The sequence below is a fragment of the Cryptomeria japonica genome, chromosome 3, assembly GCF_030272615.1.
Source record: "Cryptomeria japonica chromosome 3, Sugi_1.0, whole genome shotgun sequence".
Lineage (NCBI taxonomy): Eukaryota > Viridiplantae > Streptophyta > Pinopsida > Cupressales > Cupressaceae > Cryptomeria > Cryptomeria japonica.
Genome location: NC_081407.1, coordinates 760,448,083 through 760,468,058, shown reverse-complemented (window position 1 = coordinate 760,468,058; position 19,976 = coordinate 760,448,083). Strand labels below are relative to the sequence as shown.

Here is a 19,976-nt window from a genome sequence, read left to right as displayed (position 1 = left end):
TAAGCATGTTGCATTTCAGATGCTTTAGATAATTTATTAAAGGTGGTATGGAAATGAAATGTAATGTCTTACTCCATTCAGTACATTAATATGAAATGCTAAATCACAAAGTTTATTATAATGCGTTCTATTCATTCCTATGTTTTTTGCTCGACATTTTATTTACGGTATGTTCTATACTATTATTCATTTATCTGTACTTGGCACGTAGCTATTATAGACCAAATTTCTCTTCGTCATATCATCATGTCATCGGATAGTTAATAATTGACGTTGTTGTGATATATTCAATGTAAGATAAATTCACCACATAAAAGATATTTAAGTCAGTTCAATTAATAAAACTTCAAAGTTCTAGCATTGTTTTATAGCTAGCATATATTCCAGACACTTGAGATTATTTACAAATTTCAAGAACTACTGTACAGGAGTCTAGATACTTTGAGAAGGTAGCTGAGCTCGTGTAGAATGGGGAACCCCATTGATGATTGTTGGCGTTGTTATCCCAACTGGGTTATTAACAGAAAGAGACTAGTTGACTGTGCTATCAGATTAGGCAAAAACACCATCAGAGGTAAGAATGGGAGATTTTATATAGTTATAGATCCAAATGATGATGACCTGATCAATCCTCAACCTGACACTCTGCGGCACACTGTTATTCAAACCGAGCCTCGCTGGATTATTTTCCAAAGAGATATGCTTAATCAACTCAAGGAGGAGCTTATCATGAATAGTTACAAGACAATCGATGGTAGAGGCGCCAATGTTCATATAGCAAATGGACCTTGCATTACAATACAATATGTGATTTGTAGTACCCCTTCCCTAATCAATTTCTAATCTCGGTTTTATCTTAGTTAGTTTTTCATAATATAATGATTATAGTCAGATGTGTTGATTTAATGCATAGCTATTGATGTGGTTTTCACACTAGTTGTATGCAAGTTGTTCAGTGTCCCTATTTCGTGGTATTAATATTGGGCTAACGCTTTCATTAAGTTTATATATGTATGCATGTATGACTCTTGGTTGCAAGAGATTTCAGGTACAACGCAGCATGAGTGCGAGGTTTGTCTCCACTTGGATTTGCAGGTTTGAGTGTACCTCTTTAATCCTTAGAGTTGGATTAGTTGGTTGTAGGACCCTAGTTGACCATAGTCGTGCTCAAGTGAGCATCGTCTGTCATCGTCAGTTTTTCCTTTTGGTTGGGTTCGTGAGTCGTCTGGCTGATCGACTTTCTTGGTTTGTGTGCTTGGTGTGTATGGTTAAATTGATTATTAGTCCTTAGTATTTAATTTGATTAAATATCTGGTTGTGCATTAAAGATTAATGGACTAAATTAATCGGGATTTTGTTATGCGATTATCGTTGATATTGGATTGCTCGTCTTAAATTGGGAGTAAGTTCAATTAAATGGTTGATTTTGAATATTAAATGCATTTTGTATATGTTGTTGAAAAAGAAAGATTTAAATTTAATTGCAGTAGAATTAATTTAATCTTTTGGCATTTTTGATATAGAAAGGTTAAATTTTAGTTGAGTGAGAAAATCAATTTTGAATTGAAAGGCAAGTTTAATTTGTTGTTATAGTTAGAAAAGAATTATTTTTGGGAAGATTATTTTAAATAAAAATTTTAATTCCAAAAATGGAATTTTTGTCAACTCTTCCTTATAACCTAAATTCTTGGAAAATTTTGAGGATGGAATTTTTTTTTGGAAAAAAAAAGATGTTGTTGGAAAAATATTTTTTGGGAGGAGTTTTGGAGTTTTGGGAGGAAGAAGTTCTTCTGGATCTTGCAGGTTGGGCTCTTCTTCAAGCTCTTCCAGGAATGTGTATGGAGGTAGGAATTACCTTATTTGTCTTCCTTATTGCCATGGAAATGCTCTGTTGGTTGAATGAAAAATGGTTGTTGTTAAAAATCCAATCTTTTAAAATTGATTTTAGATTTAATTTTTGGATTTGTGGGTTTAGAGCTATGCATATGAATGGTGATCTTGCCAACATAGTTGAATCATTGTGTTAAAATGGTTCTTTTGGCCCAATATGAGTCTTTGTTGAAAAATTGGGTTGGGGTTGGGAAACCTTATCATTCCGGAGATTATATTGTAAGTCTCTTTATGAGACTGTGTTTTTTTTTTTTTTTTATTATTATGGGGTTTTGCTGTTTTGAAAGGAAGTTTTTAAAACCCATATCTCTAATTATAGAAAAATGGATTTTTTGTATGTTAAATCGAAATATAAAATTTCGAAGCATTTCATTTGTTATTCCGTTTTTATAAAAAATGAACTGTGTTTTTAAAAAAAATAAATATAGTAAACAAATTTATGTTGGGGTTCGGAGGGCAGGGAGCGGAGCTCCACCTGCCTCCTCCTCCCCTCCCCCGCTCACGTTCATCGCTCACAGTTGCTGCGGGCTCACTGTGGTGGCCGTAGGGGCCGCGGTGGCCGCAGGGCGCCGCGGAACCTACGTGCACCACAATGGCGCCGCCCGCGTGGGTTCCCTGCGGCTAGGGTTTGGGTCGCCCAACCCTCTGCGTTGGGAGGTGGGCCCGACCTTCGCCGCCCTATATTATATATTGTTTTTTTAATTAGTTTTTAAAAAATGTTTTTTTTTAATGTATTTTTTTTAATTCAAAAAAAAATATATATAGTATTTTAATATTGTTCAAGGTTAATTTTTAATTGAGTTTTTAATTATGATTAATGTGGCATAAATCTTAAGTAATGATTAATTTGATATTAATTAATTGTATAAGGGAATTTATACGTTAAATTAATATTCGATTTCATTTTATGATTAATGCAATTTTTTTTTAATTAAATTCTAGAATTGCTATTTTGCAATTAAATATTAATTGGTTATATTTTGATTAATCTTGGATTAATAAATATATACCTTGATTAATAATTGTTTGAGTAATTTTCTTTTATGCTCAAGGAAACCATCTGTTAATCTAGAAATGTTAGAAATGAATATTTAACCTAGGACATGATGAATTTAAACGATGTGCTTTTGGAAATTTAATTAAGTACCATTTGGGAAAATTGTTTAGTTACTGATATTCTCATTTAGTAAAATGAATGGTTAACTTATATTTTTCCTCTGTTTGAGAAATAGACAATGGTACGATTGCAAATTGTGATTTTGTATTCACCTTGCAATGATGATTTCCTGCTAGTGTATTTTGGAAACATAGATCATGTAGAAAACTTGATCGACCTTTATTGGTTTAAGCTATGGGAAAATATTGTCTTTTCCAGTTATTGCCTATGCGAGTTTAATTTCTGTATTCGCTTTTGTTTAAAGTAATGCCAAGTCATGCTTGTTTGATAGGACCCTATTGAATGGATTGATTTGGGGTACCTGTTTCAGTCCTCGGTTCCAAGTTGACTATTGTTTTGTGGTAGTGTCATATTTGGTCATATCCTTTGTGTGGGTGTCGAATGTTGAATTGTGGTTGACCATTGTTGGTCGGGTCTCTAGTTAGAGTGTTGTCAGTAAGTGTACCTCTTTCGAGTCATGTTTGACTAGATGGTTGTTTCCTCCTTTTTGAACTTCGTTCGTCTGACCATGTCTATTTCCTTGGCTTTTGAGTTCGTCTGAGTATAGTCTAGTGTCGTATGGGAAAGTGGCTTTCGATTGGGGGTCATGCCGAAAGTGGCTGCTGGGTAACCCGTCGAAAGTGAGTCTAATAAGTGATAACCTATCAATAGATTAGGATGTAATCTCTAAGTAAGATACTTGTGCCTCACACATGGGACGAGTGCTAACACAGACTCGACATGCTGTGAGAAGGCCGAAATGGCAAACCATCATCCTTGTCTTCACGAGAGGATGTGTGGGTCCACATGAGGCTTGGATGGGCTGGAGGCTTGGATTAGGTTGCTAGGGTAACCCAGTGTATGGGGCCGGGACCTATGAAGACCTGCCATGGTAACCATACCAGGTTGTGTGATGACACTTGTCCCTACATTCGCTAGTGTGTTGTCGTTTTGTCCTGTTAGGAGCACTTTTGTGGGTCGCCCTATTGTTCTTGCCCTTGTGAGTATCGGTTTCATGTTAGACCTTGGGTGGTGATGACTCAGTTTTGTGGATGCTCCAATGGACCTTTGTCTTAGCTTGATTATGTTCAGCTGGATCCTTTTCTTTTCAGGGATCGTTTATGTATTAATTGACCGATGTGGTCATTTGTATATTGTTTATATTTTGCCTTGATGGCAGGATTGTAATGGTGTAACCTAATGTATTCTTAACTTTATTAATTATCAGAGGGGTCTTGCAGTTGAGCAGACCCAGAGATGTAGCCCTTTAGGGGTGAACTCCGAGATCATTATGGTGTTATGTGATGTTAGTCTCTTATGTTTCCCTTATTCAACTTTATCATGGATGAATAGCTTATGTTAGAATGGATAAGTGGATAAATGGAATTAACTTTAAATGCTTATATGCAGTCTTTCTTGAATGCCATTTTGATCGAATGCATAAGTGGTTTAGATGAGATTTATCGTAGATGCGTGTATGCAATCATCTTTTAAATGCAATAAATTGGAAAATGAAAGAATGTAACTTAGAGTAATAGAATATATTCAGGTGTTGTTAGGAATTTTAGTATGCTTGAAAAGATCTCATATGTTTATGATGAAATTCTAGTGTGTTAGAATATTAGATGTATGGCTTGTATTTTAATCAAAAGCTTGAATGAAGATTATGAATAGATCTCAATGGATAAATCTTTGCTTGTGCTTTATATTTCCATCTTCTGAAAGAAATTATCCTGATTAAGAATTATCTCGTTATTAAGATAATTAGCTTATTGGATTAATTGTGTGAGTTGAGCGAATTGTGAAATTTAAGTAATCTCGTTGGGAAACTCTTTAGGTGTTAGTTGATGTCTTCCGCTATGTAATCTGAATCTTTGGTATCTTGTTGTATCTTAATGTGGTGTAACTTTAAAAAAAAAAAAATTATTGCACTCTAATCTTGTATTTTGGCCTATCCCTTCGGGGTTTCCTGGCGGGGCATTACATTTGGTATCAGAGCCCATGTTGCAAACATTGGGATCTCTGGTGTCGTGTGTGCCCTCTATTGGTGTGATGTGTATCGACCTTATGTGTATGCTTGTCCTCCTTTTGCATGTGAGTGAGTGAGCAGACCTTAACTGGTGTGTAACGTGTGCGTGTTCACACCTTGTTTTCACCTTCTTGATGTTGGTGTTTGAGTGGTTATATGTGCATTGTGTGCTTATTGATGTCTGAGTCTACGATTACTCATATTTTGAAAGAGAGTCGTATGTACCTTTCCTTATTGAGTATTGTACTCTTTAGACTAATCCATTTGGGTTGGTCAGTGCTTGTCTAGAATCTGAAAGTGCGTATCGTGCTTGTTGAAGATTATGATCTAGCTTAGTGTTGTCCACTTGAAGGACTAGTATGGCAAATATTGAATATTTATTTTGTAGAAAATTAAATGATTATCACCATTCCTCTCTCTCTCTCTCTCTCTCTCTAGAAATTAAAATGATTAGGATATGTGTAATTATCTTTGATTCGAGTTTTCTTGTTTGCGAGAGAGAAAAGGGTGTGACTTCTTGAACCCTTGTGTGAGCCTTATGACACTTATGTTTTTAGATTATTAAAGGGGCTATGGGTTTTAAAGTTCATATTGGTTATTGGGAGAAAACTGTATGTGTACGTTTAAAGAATTCTCCATGTGTATTTTGTAGGAGTAGCATAATTAAATTCTATCTTAGTAAGGTGCATTACTATGTGAATAGTTGAATTATGTGAAACTGCTTGGTTTGTAGAAGAAGTATTAAAGGGGAGCATGTTATTGTAGCTTTGAGAGAGTATTAATGTGTTCCTCGAAAGATTATTTTATGTGTTGCATTAAACCCATTTGATTGAAGATTTATTTTAGCAAATGCTCCATTGAACTCGTTTTTGGGTATATGTAATTACCTTAATGTGTTTAGAAAGTGCGAATGAAAAGCTTGTTTGATGTGCATGCATTAAGATGTATTATTTATTTGATAGCTCCTCGCTTACTTTTGATCGTAATGTGATTTCTATAGTGGGTTGCAAATTATGACATGTGTCTATATTGTATTAAGAATAAGAGAGTGTTCTCAAGAGGTCTGGTATTATCAAAAAGATTGCCTGTCTTGATCTCTATTTTGTTTGGAAAACTAGAACCTTCTGTTGAAACCATAATTATTGGAAGTGTTTTGTTAGGCTGATTGTCATCCTTCTAGCGGTAGCGAAATGAAAACCATGTAATTAAAATGATAGGCTTATAGTGAGAAATTTTATAATGTAGTGTGATCTATTGATCTTGCATTGTTGTAGGAAATAGTTTGGCTATCAAACTCTCTTTCCCTTCTCTTTGCCTAATCATAAGATTTTTAGAAATGGTATTAAAGAATGCATTGATTTAAATAGAATGTTTATAAAACATGTGAAATTGTACTATTGCATTTTGGCTTCATAGTGATAGATGAAAGTTCTCTTTGGGAAAAGAATTTGCATAGCTAAGTAATGTCGTTACGAATGCTTAGTGAAATTTGAGAAAGATATAGGAATGATGTTATTTCCTTAAGTAATTGTGAATTGTTAATAATTTCAGTACTTGTATCTAGAGTAAACTTGATTCAGTTATTTATATTGAAAGCATAATTAAAATCTTCCTTGTATAGATGTTAGCGTACTGAAAAGTACTCCCCATAAATGTGACTAAACCAGTACTGGTGTAATTGTGTGTATTGTAAGAAACCAGTGCTTATTATATGTACCCATGGATTGGTGAAGTAATCAACCATGGAGGATATGTTGCTTATGAGTATGGGAAACCATACTGTTTATGTGATGTTGCTTATTTGTTTCCCTGCTGAGTACCAAACCTCGGGTTGTGGTAACTCAGTATGTTAAGGGGTAGTATTCGAAGTAACCGTTCCTTGAATAGTATGGATTGGTGTACGAGTAATGTCGGCGCGAAGCGACTTTAGCTTCTCTACTTTGAGGAATGATATAGTTGTACTATTAAACTGTATCAAAGGTGTACTCAATACTTTCCCTTTTGATGAATCTATTTATAGGTTTATATGTGGCAGCCTATTCCTCTCCTTTATTTGAGCATTTCGATGGTGATTCTTCTGTATAGTGATGGTGTGATTTGGAGGATCCTTTGCCTTGTCTTCATGAAAGGTAGGTTTATTCACATGTGCTGCCAGTTAGTACGTGGTGGTGGGCATGTGGGTGGACCCTAGTCATGTATACCTCTGACTTACGACGAGTATCCTTCTAGATACGTCGCTATGCGGGATGTGACCTGTGCGTGCTTTTTCCATGAGGTACACTACCATGTGGGATACACCCATTTTGTGTTTTCTTCGCTTGGGGTATTGCCATGCCGCGTGACGACGTGATGTGGGGTGATGTCAAGGTGCACACCGCCATGCCATGTGGGTAGTGTGACTATGTTGCACCACATGATGAGCTACTGCAATAGCTAGTCAGTTGTTCCTTCCTTCCTCGTTGGTGGCTAGATGTTAGTCACATAGTGATGTTATGTGCAGTTGTGATATTCTTATTATTTCTTTGGGGACCAGCAATTTATTTTACTTTGACTTTGAAGGTTTAGCCATGATCTTGTGATCTTTTGCACTTTTGATTTGGTGTTGCAATTCCGGATTATTTTCTTGCCTTACTGTTGGAATTGATGATTTATTATCTTTATTCATCTGTACTTTGGTGGCTAGACTGGTTTATCCTTATTGTTTTCGGATGCTGTTCTTGTGTTGAAATGTGAAATTCCTCTCCAAAGATGTATGACATGGATTTGGTAGAGTGTGTACGAGGAAGTGGTCATAAGGAACCTTGAGGATGGGGGTATGTGAGGCTGTGAAATAAACAATGGTCATGTTCTCCTACTCCCTTAATTAGAATAGTTTTTTGATTGTGATAAAGATACTCAGATGTTGATTTTGATACAATATTTTTATCCCATTTAAAGTTCCAAATGAAAATGTTCATATGTTCATTCTAGATATGAATGAATAGTCAATGATTGCTTAATGGTCAATTAATGTCTTTAAATTTGAAGCCATACTAGATAATTCCATGTTTTACAAACTCAACTCCCAATGGCTATGAGGAAAGAGGAGAATTTTAAAATTTGAAATAAATTTATTTTTCCTTAAGATTCAAGCCAAGAAAGATCAATCCTCAATGCTACAAAAATGGTCCATTGTAAAAAGATATATAATACAATGATCATGGGTAAATGTATGCAAATACAAGACAAAAAATAATGAGAATGTATGAATATAAATATAGATAGGATATAGATAAGAATGGATATATATTGATGTATGGAAATAGGAGCAAGAGAACATAGATTGAAATTAGGGAAGGTGCCAAACTTATTAAAAATGGTTTTTGCATGCCAAAAATATTTTTTCTTTCTAGCGAGTGAAAAATGAGCTTTTAATGAAAAATTTAAAATGGCTTCTGTAAAATTTTTTAAATTTTAACATTTGACTTGTAATTTTGTTCTCTAGGATTTGATGTTTTTGAAAAAAAAGTCAATTGTGACTTTATCCAACCTTTTGGAGGCTTTGGAAATATTGAAAATTCTGCCAAAATTACCTAAATACTACAATCACACAAACTTCCCAAGAATATAACTATGCAAAGTAGATTATAGGGATGCTTATTCTTTTGTTAAATTGTACTTATTATTAGGGCTATGCAAGGATGTAGGAGAAGAGAATACTTGGTTTTTTAATATTATAGCTATCAGTTAGTCTCAAATCTATAAAAACCAGATATTTAAATTAACTGTACTAGACAACAAGTTCCAATACCATGTTAGATTCTTTGGGAAGTGATAATTGGGCTAGAATCTCATGTCTGACCTAGATCATGTTTAACTACAATTAATAGCTAATCAAATATCAAATAGTAGAGCCAAAATCTGGAATGAAAGATCAATATAGACAATGCAAGAGAACTTGAGAATACTCTTGATACGCTCACCAAGCTACCAATAGGTGCATTAAGTCCTACTACCCATAAAATATGGGAAGTTTTACCTACTTGATAAATGTCAAAATATGTAGCATAACCTCCTTAAGTGAAGATAGAAAAGAAGTTATAATTAGTGGCATAAAATCCAAAAGAGGGTGAGAAAATCAATTACCTTATAACCTACTAAAGGTAAGAACAAACTAGTAGTTATGGAAGGAGGCACAACAAGCCAAAAGAGGGTGAGTGACTCAATTACTCATGTGTTAGAAAGTGGTACATGTAGATTATGTACTTTTCCATGTTTCTTCACATTAACCACTCCTAATAAACCTAAGAAAGCTTAAATAATATATGTACGAAAAAGAATAACCCCTAACATATGCAAATAAAAAACCTACACTAAAAACTACTATGTGGTAAAAGGCAAGGATTCATTAGCATATAAATTGAAGCAATACTTATATGGTGTCCAATGATCTCCAAAATTATGGTTTCAAAAGTTTAATTCATATGCTTTGTATTATAATCTAGTGTATTTCTTAGTTGTGTTGGTTGCCTATATAGTTGGTCGGATATAGGACTTTGGTTTTGGTGGGGTTGGTTTTATGTACTAGATGGTAGTCATCGGGGTATCGATAATTATTTCTTCTTTCCCCTATTTTTTGTGTTATATTGTTTATAGACTTTACTTTCTACTGTATTGGGTGTTGGGCCCTTAGCAACTATTTAATTATTAAAAATAAAACTTTATGATGGTAATTAATCTCTTTTTATCAATTTATGCATAGATCATATGTTGATATTTGGTAACAATGAATGGATGATTAGAGATATGGTATATCAAATTTCATTACATTTCAACATAAACAATTAGGGGTTCCTATATGCATCCTAGGCATTGAAAAGAGAGTGAAATAAGAAATTTTTGATTGGGATAGACTAAGTATGTTGATTTTGTGTTGTAATATTTTAGTATTGAGAATTATACACTAGGAAATGTTTCTTTTTTTTGGGTACTAAGTTATTAGTTAAGTAATATATACGTCTTCACCGTTAAATATAGAGTATATCTTGCATGTTCCTTACACTAGTCTACTTCACATTCTAATTTATGTTATGTTTTACATAAAGCTAACATTGGTGATGTAGTGGGAGCCTTGGGTTATTATATGGCTAATATTGGCATAGAGCATTGAGCAAAAATTAAGAGGGACTTAAGGTGAATGTAGAACACTATAAATTATTATATCTTATACTATGGTGATTACTCACAAGGGATTGTTGACTTAGATTGGATAGGAGATGTAGATAATAAAATATCTACTAGTGGCTATTTCTTTAGCCTATTTAGTGTTTCAATTAATTGAATGAGAAAGTGATGGGTTGTAGTCATTTATCCATTGTAGAGGTATAGTACATGACAATTAGTAATGCCTATAAGGAGGCGAGTTGGTTTTAGAGTTTTTGTTGAATTGTTGATCTTATTGAAGCAGTAGTTTAAATTCAATGTGAGAGTCAAGGTGTCATTACCTTGGCCAAAACCCAATTTTTTGTGTATAAATGAAGCATATAGATGCACAATACCATTTTTCTCATCACATGGTGGAGGATAGTGGATGATGATTGAAAATTTTGACACTTTGGTGATTGTTTAAGATGATTTAATGAAGCATGTAAGCACAAATAACATTAGATGGTGTAATAAATATAATGGCCTCATAGTCCTTAATACTTAGATGCTAGTATTCCCTTTATGCTTTTGCAAGGTGTTTCAAATAAGTGGGAGAATGCTAGAAAACCATTGTCTCAACCATATTTTGTTCATACCTTATTATTTAATAATTAAATTTTACATGTATTTCTGTTATCACTGTTAGTGTATTGTATGTTTCTACTATCATATTCGTTTTAGACTTGTACCATCCACTTAGAATTGGACAAGCTCTCACCTTATAGTTCTATATCAAAGGTAAAATCAGCTAAATTATGCACGTCGCTTTGAACAGATGGGTTTATTAACTTGAATGGCCTTCCTAAATGTCCTTAATTTTGAACTTTTACCAAATAAGGGAGTATCAACAATCAAAATTTGACTACTTGAGCATCGTGATTATTTCAATGTGCATGCTTCCCTTCCATCCCCAACTAATAACTATACGTAGATTGGAGGACGTGCATGAATTTACTCATGAGATTTAATGGTCTACATTATCATCATGCATAGAGTACATTTGACTATTATTTTTATTCCTTTAATTCTTCTAAGCATACTTTCATCAGGATTTTATCTGCTTTTGGAAACGAGGTTGTACTAGCCTTCCAACTTACAAATAATGTAATGGCCCCATGCAAATTCATGTGACTACAAAATTTTTTCTTTCTTTTTATTTAAAAACTACAATTAGATTTGTGATACGAAAATAATTTCAGTTGATGAGGGATGGAGGAGACCACCAACTATAGGGAAATGTGGATCCCATGTCCCACGATGAAGTCAAAAGCTACATGTGCTATATGGAGTTCATTCTGATCTTTTATCGTCGAACAATATAGGAAAAACAACCATGCGGAATAGAACGTTGGAAAAGCCATGCGTCTTTTTTTCTACACACAAGAAATTTGTTATTTGTGAAAAAGCATGGAGATAATCTTCAAGTGTGCACACATAACGTCGACAGTCGGCTTTAATTTAAGTTTGACATAGATTATTACTGTCTCATACCTATCCTCATTATGACCAGTTGAATTATTGGCAAGCACGTAGTGAGGTCCATATTGAATTTCTTTGTATTTACCAAATTTAAACAATATAGACTAGAGTTGGATTTAGTTTAGTTGACACGTTATATTTTATGCAGCTTGTAGAGGAGCTGGTGATGCTTGGTAGAATATCAGGTCAGTGGTAGTAATGGGACTGCTTTTCTACTTAAGACACATGATATCCCTATAGTTCTTGGGCTACCTTAGAGAGCTGGAGGTGGCAGGAGGTTCTCATTGAATTAGCCTTGAAACTGTAATAGGCTATTGAGTTATTTCTGGACTGGGTACATGAATGGAACCTCTGTGCTATTAGGGTCAGTTAGTTTGAGATCTATTGAAATATTTCACTAGAAGTAAAACATCAGGCATGAAGGATGAAGACTAGGTTGTGTTAGATAGGAAATATAGTAGTCTTATTTGGCTGTCTGGGAAATTTATTGCTCCTGAATGTTGTACATGAATCCTCTGTGACCCCTTTAATTCATTTAACACTATTGTAAATGAAAGATAGTATTCTTTGAGGGTGGTTGATATGGATTCAATTGTTGAGCACTTTAATTCATTTAACACTACTGTAAACGAAAGATGGATGAAGAAGTTATAGGCATGGTCTTATGATGTTCTTTTCTACACATATAAAACATTCTATTGATGAACATTTGAAGCACTACTTTAAATGTTTTCCTTGATGAGGTAGTGTCTTCTCTTCTCCCAAATGGTCTTTCTTAGAAAGAATAGTACAAGTGGCATAGATTTCTTTCTTGGTGATAGCCTTATATCATGGTTGAGCTAAAAGAAGGATTTTGTATCTTAGTCTATGGTAGAAGCAAAATATATTGCAATAGTTTCTTGTTGCATTTAGGTTTTATAGATAAAAAAGACATTGTAGGAGATGGAGACTGAATATGAAGAACCCATGCCAATCCTTTGTTACAATACAAGTACTATAAACATTTCAAATAATCGGGTAACACATTCAAGGAAAAAACCATATCTCAATTAAGTATCACTATCTAAGAGAGAAGGTTGCAAGGAAAGAAGTGAAGATAGAATATGTTGAAACAAAGGAGACATCATTACAAAACCTTTTCCAAAGGAGACAATTTAATATCTTGTCTAGAATTTGGGAATGGTATCTCCCTCCTCTTAAATGAAGAGGAAGTAAGTATATGTTGAGGAGGAGTGTTGACTCCTCACTGCAAGTAGTCTTGGTGGTCTTGTGAAAAAAAATTACAAAAGGTATTAGTAGATTAATTTTTTCTCACAAAAGGACCAAGAGTTGAAGCCCAAGAATCAAAGTGGATATTTGTCATTGATGTCAAAGGGGGAGAAAGGAAGCCAAAATTCTACACCATTTGGGGAAGAAAGAAATGAGAGAGAGAGAGAGAGAGAGAGAGAGAGAGAGAGAGAGAGAGAGAGAGAGAGAGAGAGAGAGAGAGAACGGAAGTCAAAATTATCAAGAGCAAAAAGCCAAACTTGAGCAGAATGAAAGTCCAATTACAATGGAAGCAAATTTTCTACACAAGGGGAGCCCCTAATTTCCATTACAGAGAGCATTTTATTAGCAGCCTTTTCGTGTTTGGCACCAATGACAAAGGGGGAGATTTTTGAAATTTATATTGTCATTAATGTCAAAGGAGGTAGTTAAGGATGTATATAAATTAGCATTATGTTACCCTCAATATCCAGTTTCCAAAAATTACATTAATTTTAATTAATATTATGTCATATCAAATAATTATTGATCTAGATAAATAGAGTCAAGTTATGTTAAATACATCATTCAATCTAGTATATCACTAGTATCATCTTAATCAATTTTTTATTGTTGAAGGATTTCAAAGTATTTGTGATGTGTATATGAAGTCCATTCCTCAAAAACTATATCCACTAGCACAATATTCTATACCAAATTCTACCATAGTTATATTTTGAGGCTTGTACTTTGGAAGATAAATAAGGCTACACACAATGACAAATCTATTGAAGTTTCAAAGGTGGATTTCAATAAGATGAAAAGTTAAGGTCAACATTATGCTCATATCTAGATCACTTCACAATATAATATGACTTTTTTGATGAATGGGTCAAATTATTGTACTATGAACCAACTATAGGAAGCATGTGAAAGTGTACTAGGACCAACTAATTTTTTTTAGTAAAGCATAGGATCATCCAACTCTTGGAGTAACATGTTGGATCTTGGTTTAAGCCTATTACATGTTTTGTCTAAAGTATGCATGTGGCAAATGTGTGAATGTTGTAAATAATTTATAAGATGAGTTGTGATTATATTTAACGTAGGGATACATAAGTGTAATTGGATTCATTTCAAGAGTAATTGTAGCTAGTAGAACTAATAACCATAAAAGTTATGTAAGTTGTCTACTAAATTTTAGGTTATGTGGGCAAAATCAATTGAAGGTCTCATGCACTTTTAGAGGGTTGTCAAAAGTTTATTAGATCAAGGTGACACTAAAGGTTCATCCTTGAAGGTCTGCATAGCATATCATTCATGTACTATTATTTTATTTAAGGTTGGTGCCTTATCATCATAGTTGGTGTTCACTTCTTAGACTCGGGGATTGGTGTATCCTATGGGTTGATGCATACAAAATATTATATGTTTATTATTTAGTTTATGAGGCTAGATTTGTATATTAGATCCAAGTAGCTTTTCTCACCATGGTTTTCCCTTTAAGTTTCTACATAAATATAGTATTATTTTGTGTTGATGTCCTCTTATCTTATCTTATCTTATTAGTTTCTATGATATTTGGAGAAGTTATCAAGGGTAATTAATTTGGAATTGGTGTCTATTGATTACCTTTCTCTTAGTGTCTATGTTTGATTAACGCACATAATATATGCATTCTATTAAGAACAATAACTGCTATTTCTTTTATTTTCATTCAAAAGAACTATCTAGATTTCCTTGGATACGACCTTCTATTTATGTCAATTTGTGCAATCTTCCTTTATTAATAATGTATCTTTGTTTAAGACAAAAATCAAGTCCTTGTAGCAGTAACAAGTTGTCTTATATTGTCTAACAATATAAAGGTTTATTGGTTATTTTGGATAGTTTAAAATTTTGGATTTATAAGGTTTGAATTTCATAAATACTTTTCCTTTGTAATAATTATTTGTAAGTAATTTAGAATGATATTTTTTGTATTAAAATTTAGCTATTAATGAATTGTAATTGAATACATTAACTCACACTTTAATTATAATCATTAGCATATTATTACTCATGGATTTACTTAGGTCAACCCAAGAGTATAGCCAGTAATGCTTAGCTTGACTAAATCCATCCATTGATTATTACAATTTATTTATAATTAGATTAGTAGTATATCAATAAAATAGATATTTATTTATATATTAATAAATGCATAGAGTAGCATATATCAATATAAGAATGCAAGTAGTTATTAAGAGAATTTAAGTAAGAGATGTAGAGATGTTATTAAAGCTTAAACTTTATTAAGTTATAACATTAAAAATATAGAAATAAATTTATTAGTCAACAATATTAAACTTGAAAATATTCTTTCTGTATATCTTAAGATGAATAAGTTATTAGTTAAATGCCTCTACAATACATTGTTTAGATTAAAAAATAGAAAGACTTTATTAAATCACATGACTAATATATAAAATAGGATAATAAGGATAGTAATGAGAGAAACAGACTCTAGGTTCAAGGGTAAGATGTAAGCCCTTATCCCTTACCATATAGAAATAATAAATTTTGTTTTTATTTTGTTATTGTTGAATATTGAACTTCGACTTAGTGAAAACTCTAATGATAATATCATAGTTTGTTTTTTTAAATGTAAAAGATAAGGGTGGAATTTCATATTAATCTCATTTTGACATGTTCATATAGTTTCTTGACTAGATGATAGTTCCTTACCATTAAATGGTTAACCATCTCTAAAGTTTATGACTATATATATAAATATTAAATGGATTTGATCTTATATTGTGATTGTTTGATCATGATAACACCTTTTAATCAAAGGAGTGATTAGAGGAATATGATATTGAATATTAGAATCAAATCTAAGGTAGAAAGTTTATTCTAAGATAGAAAATATCTTCTATGATCAAAATTTTTGAACCAATTAGATTTAATGAATGGAAGTAAGTTATTTATGATAATCATTTCTTATAAATTTATAAAATATTAATGATATAATGTTAGTGAATTTATGCACCATATAATAACTCATGAATTAGTTGTTAAGTATATCATTTAGAAGATTTAAGAGTGAATTAGCATTTAATATGTCTTTCATGATATCAGGTTAATTAGATAGATTTATAGTTACCTTTTATTTTGTACTCTTATACATGTGTCTATGTGAGTTTTATACTCTCAAGATCGTGTTTAGATAAATCTTGTTATTGGTATTCTTATGTACTAATGTGTTTGAAATCAATTTTTATGCTGAATTTTATTATCAAGAAGATAATACTTGTTAGATGCTTCTATTTTCCTATGACTACTTTGTATACTTGTGCTTTCAATTCTTGTTTGTGTAAAATGGATGGTGCTTAACATGGAGAAACATACAAGGATTGAGTATCACCCTCTATATATCTATCAACAAATGACTTAAAAAGATGCATTAAGAAAAAAAATTTTAATCAAATTTTAATATTAGACCATGCTACTAATTTTGATCATTCAGAACTCATACTCTTTTCCATATCATAATATTGTTATATTAGCATGCGTGCGTGCACGTGCGCGCGCACACACACACACACACACACACACATAGAGAGAGAGAGAGAGAGAGAGAGAGAGAGAGAGAGAGAGAGAGAGAGAGAGAGAGAGAGAGAGAGAGAGAGAGAGAGAGAGAGAGAGAGAGAGAGAGAGAGAGAGAGAGAGAGAGAGAGAGAGAGAGAGTATCATGCTACATAGATTCCATCACTCCTACTTGTTTAAGATTTCTCGACATCTTTGTGTTGGGCCAGGTACTCTTCATGCCAAGAAGAGTTTGAGGGGAGTGTAAAGATTTGTTGTTGGGTAGATAAGTTCTTCGAAGATGCTATCACCTAATGTGTGCTTGTTGGAGATAGTGTGTTGAGAGTTACTGTTAGGGTTACCTTTATTTTTGTACTCTTTGTAATTGACCTTTTGATGTTATGTAAAGGAAATTGTTTCCTTATGATATGGCTTGTCAATGGCTTTTGTACTTAGACATCATGTTTACATTCTCATATAGTTGAATATGTTATTTTAAATGTTTTAGAATAATGTGTATTTTATGCTATATGATTATTTTAATAATATGGAGGTCCTTATAGTTTGAAATTATTATTGTCTCAAAACATTAAAAAATATCAAAACTGACACATTACTAACTCATGTGAATGCACATTGATATATTTAAAGCAATTTCACTTGTAGTTGGGTTTGATTCATGTAAGATAAACAAATTTACCAGATATTTAATATATTTTCAATGTGAGTACATATAAGAGGCATTTTTATAGTTTATTATTTTTGTATTTATAATTTAATAACAAGTCATCTAGTGTAAAAATACTCTAATAATAAGAGGTAGTAGAAAATTTTGATAGAATTTATGATATAAGGACTCATGTTCACTTTAATATTATTTTATGTGGCATGGAAAGTGAGATGTCTACTTCTAAAAATGGTTTACAAATCCAATTACATAGAACTATTTGGACTTTTGATGAAGCTATTTTAAGTAAGATCTACACAATTAGAAGTTCTAGAAATGAATGATCTTATTAGATCAAAATAAATAGCAATTAGTTCACCATTCATACTTCTTACAAAGCCTTCTCACTATTAAGCTGTGTGTGTTATACAATTTAATAGAATTAAAAGTTGAATCAATGCACAAAAATGTTCCAACAGTATCATATGTCTTTATTATTTTAAAAAGTTGAATATTTGGTTTGATTAAATATATATTTCAGGTTGAGCTATCCATCCAAACTAAATTTCATTTTTTATGACTCTTCATTACATATAAATTTTCATTTTAATAATTTTTTACTTGTATCTATTTTATATACCATAGCCCTTACTATTTTCTTAGACACCGCGTAACTTAACTTCCTATTTAGATAATCTAATACACCGTATTCATAAATTAGGAACTCCTTTCACCATTATATATATATATATATATATATATATATATATATATATCATGTCTATATGACATCATCCCACCATTAGTCACATGATGATATATGTTTTATTGCGTTAACATAAAGAAGTTTATCCTACAAATATACATTTACAATCTATTAAGTTTTGATATGTTAGATTCCTTTGGAATTCTAATTTTTTCCACGATAAAAAAAATGAAGAGTTCGGGAACCATGTGAATGCAAAAGTACTTCTAACTATTCGTAAGAAATTTTTTATACCAAACTTTGTCGCCCATCCCCATGCAAATTACGGAAAAGGAAAGTCATTTATAACCAAAGACAAATATACTTGTGGGCCATATCACCTTTGCCAATGTTTCTCATGTTTTAATGTGAAACCCAAAGAAGTGTTACTTCTGAATAACTCAATGGAGTCACCATGGAAAGCAGACACGAATAAAATCCTGTGTCCACCACATCCATGAAATTTTCTATATCTATGTTTTTAAAATAGATTTGGAGAAAACTCTCAATTCAGAAAAATGTCAGAGTAAACATTCTAAGAAATGTTGGAGGAATGCTCTATCACATCATTACTCACTATTGTTACGGACAGTTGACAGCTTTGATACCATGTTAAATTCTTCCAAAAGTGTGAATTAGGTTAGGATTTTATGTCAATTATATATCACATGCAACTCCATTCCACAGATGATCAAAGATCAAAATTTCAGAGTAGAGATAAAATATAAAATATAAAATGAAAGAACAATAGAGATAATATAATATAATTTGAGAATACTCTTGATACTCTCACTGAGCTATCACCAATTAGTGAAGGTGAGAAAAGAGTGTTGTATACATAGAAAAATAACGGCATATATATCTAATAGTTGCATTAACTTCTAAGAACCATAAAAGATGGAAAGTTTTACCTACTTGATAAATGCCATTGAAAAATGTGGCATACATTCCTTAAGTGTAGATAGAGAAGAAGTTATGAGAGGTGGCACATTAAGCTAAAAGAGGGTGAGAAACCCAAGTACCCCATAACCTACTCAGGTAAGGACAAAGTAGTGGTTATAACAGGTGGCACAACAAGGAAAAGAGGGTGTGTGACTTAGTTACCAATTCGTGGGAGAGAGTGACACATCTAGCTTATATATTTTGCCATATGCCTTCATATTAACCACTCCTAATAACCCTAAACAAACTTAATGTAAGAAAAATAAATACCCTCTAATATAAGGAAATGAAAAACTCACAATAACAAGTGCTATGTGGTAAAAGGTAAGGATTCATTGGTGTATAAATTGAAGAAATATCTATACGGTCTCAAACAATCTCAAAAATGTGGTGTGAAAAGTTTGATTCCTTTTGAAGTCAAAATCTATACTTGCTACAAACCATATCATTTTATATATTTTAACTGTATGATAATCAATTTCTTGTTACCAATTTATGTATAAATTATATGTTGATATTTGGTGACATAAATGGATGACTAGAAATATAATATATCAATGCTCACTAAAATTCCACATAAAAAATTTCGGGTTGCTAAGTGCATCTTAGGTATTGAAAAAGGAGAGCAAATAGAAAGCTTTGGTTCAGATAGGCTAAGAATGTGAATTTATGTTAGAATATTTAAGTATGAAAAAATATATACTAGTAAATATTCCTATTTTGGTGGGGACTATGTTATTAGTTAAACAATGTATTTGACTTCAGCTATAATGATGGAGCATAGAATTGATGTTGCTTACACTAGTTTAGTTCACAGTCTAATGTATGCTATGTTTTACATAAAGCTAGACATTGCCAATATAGTAGGAGCCCAAATTTATTATATGGCTAATATTGGCATAAAGAAATGCACAACACTGAATAGAGACTTTATGTGAATGTGAAACACTACAAACTATTATATTTTCTACTTTTGGGATTACTCACAAACCTTTGAGATCCAAGGTTTTGTCAACTTAGATTGGATAGGAGATCTCAATCGAAAAATATCTACTAGTGGCTATTTCTTTAA

At 32.4% G+C, this 19,976-nt stretch overlaps 1 protein-coding gene across 1 annotated transcript in view; it reads left to right on the top strand.

Moving 5' to 3' along the window:
* The first annotated feature begins 468 nt into the window (after positions 1–468).
* Positions 469–19,976, top strand: part of LOC131068859 (probable pectate lyase 18) — a 65,849-nt gene continuing 46,341 nt past the window's right edge. The window contains exons 1-2 of the mRNA XM_059217702.1: positions 469–754; positions 2,351–2,547. Of these exons, the coding sequence (XP_059073685.1) occupies positions 469–754; positions 2,351–2,547 (483 nt within the window). The remainder of the gene's footprint in view (positions 755–2,350; positions 2,548–19,976) is intronic.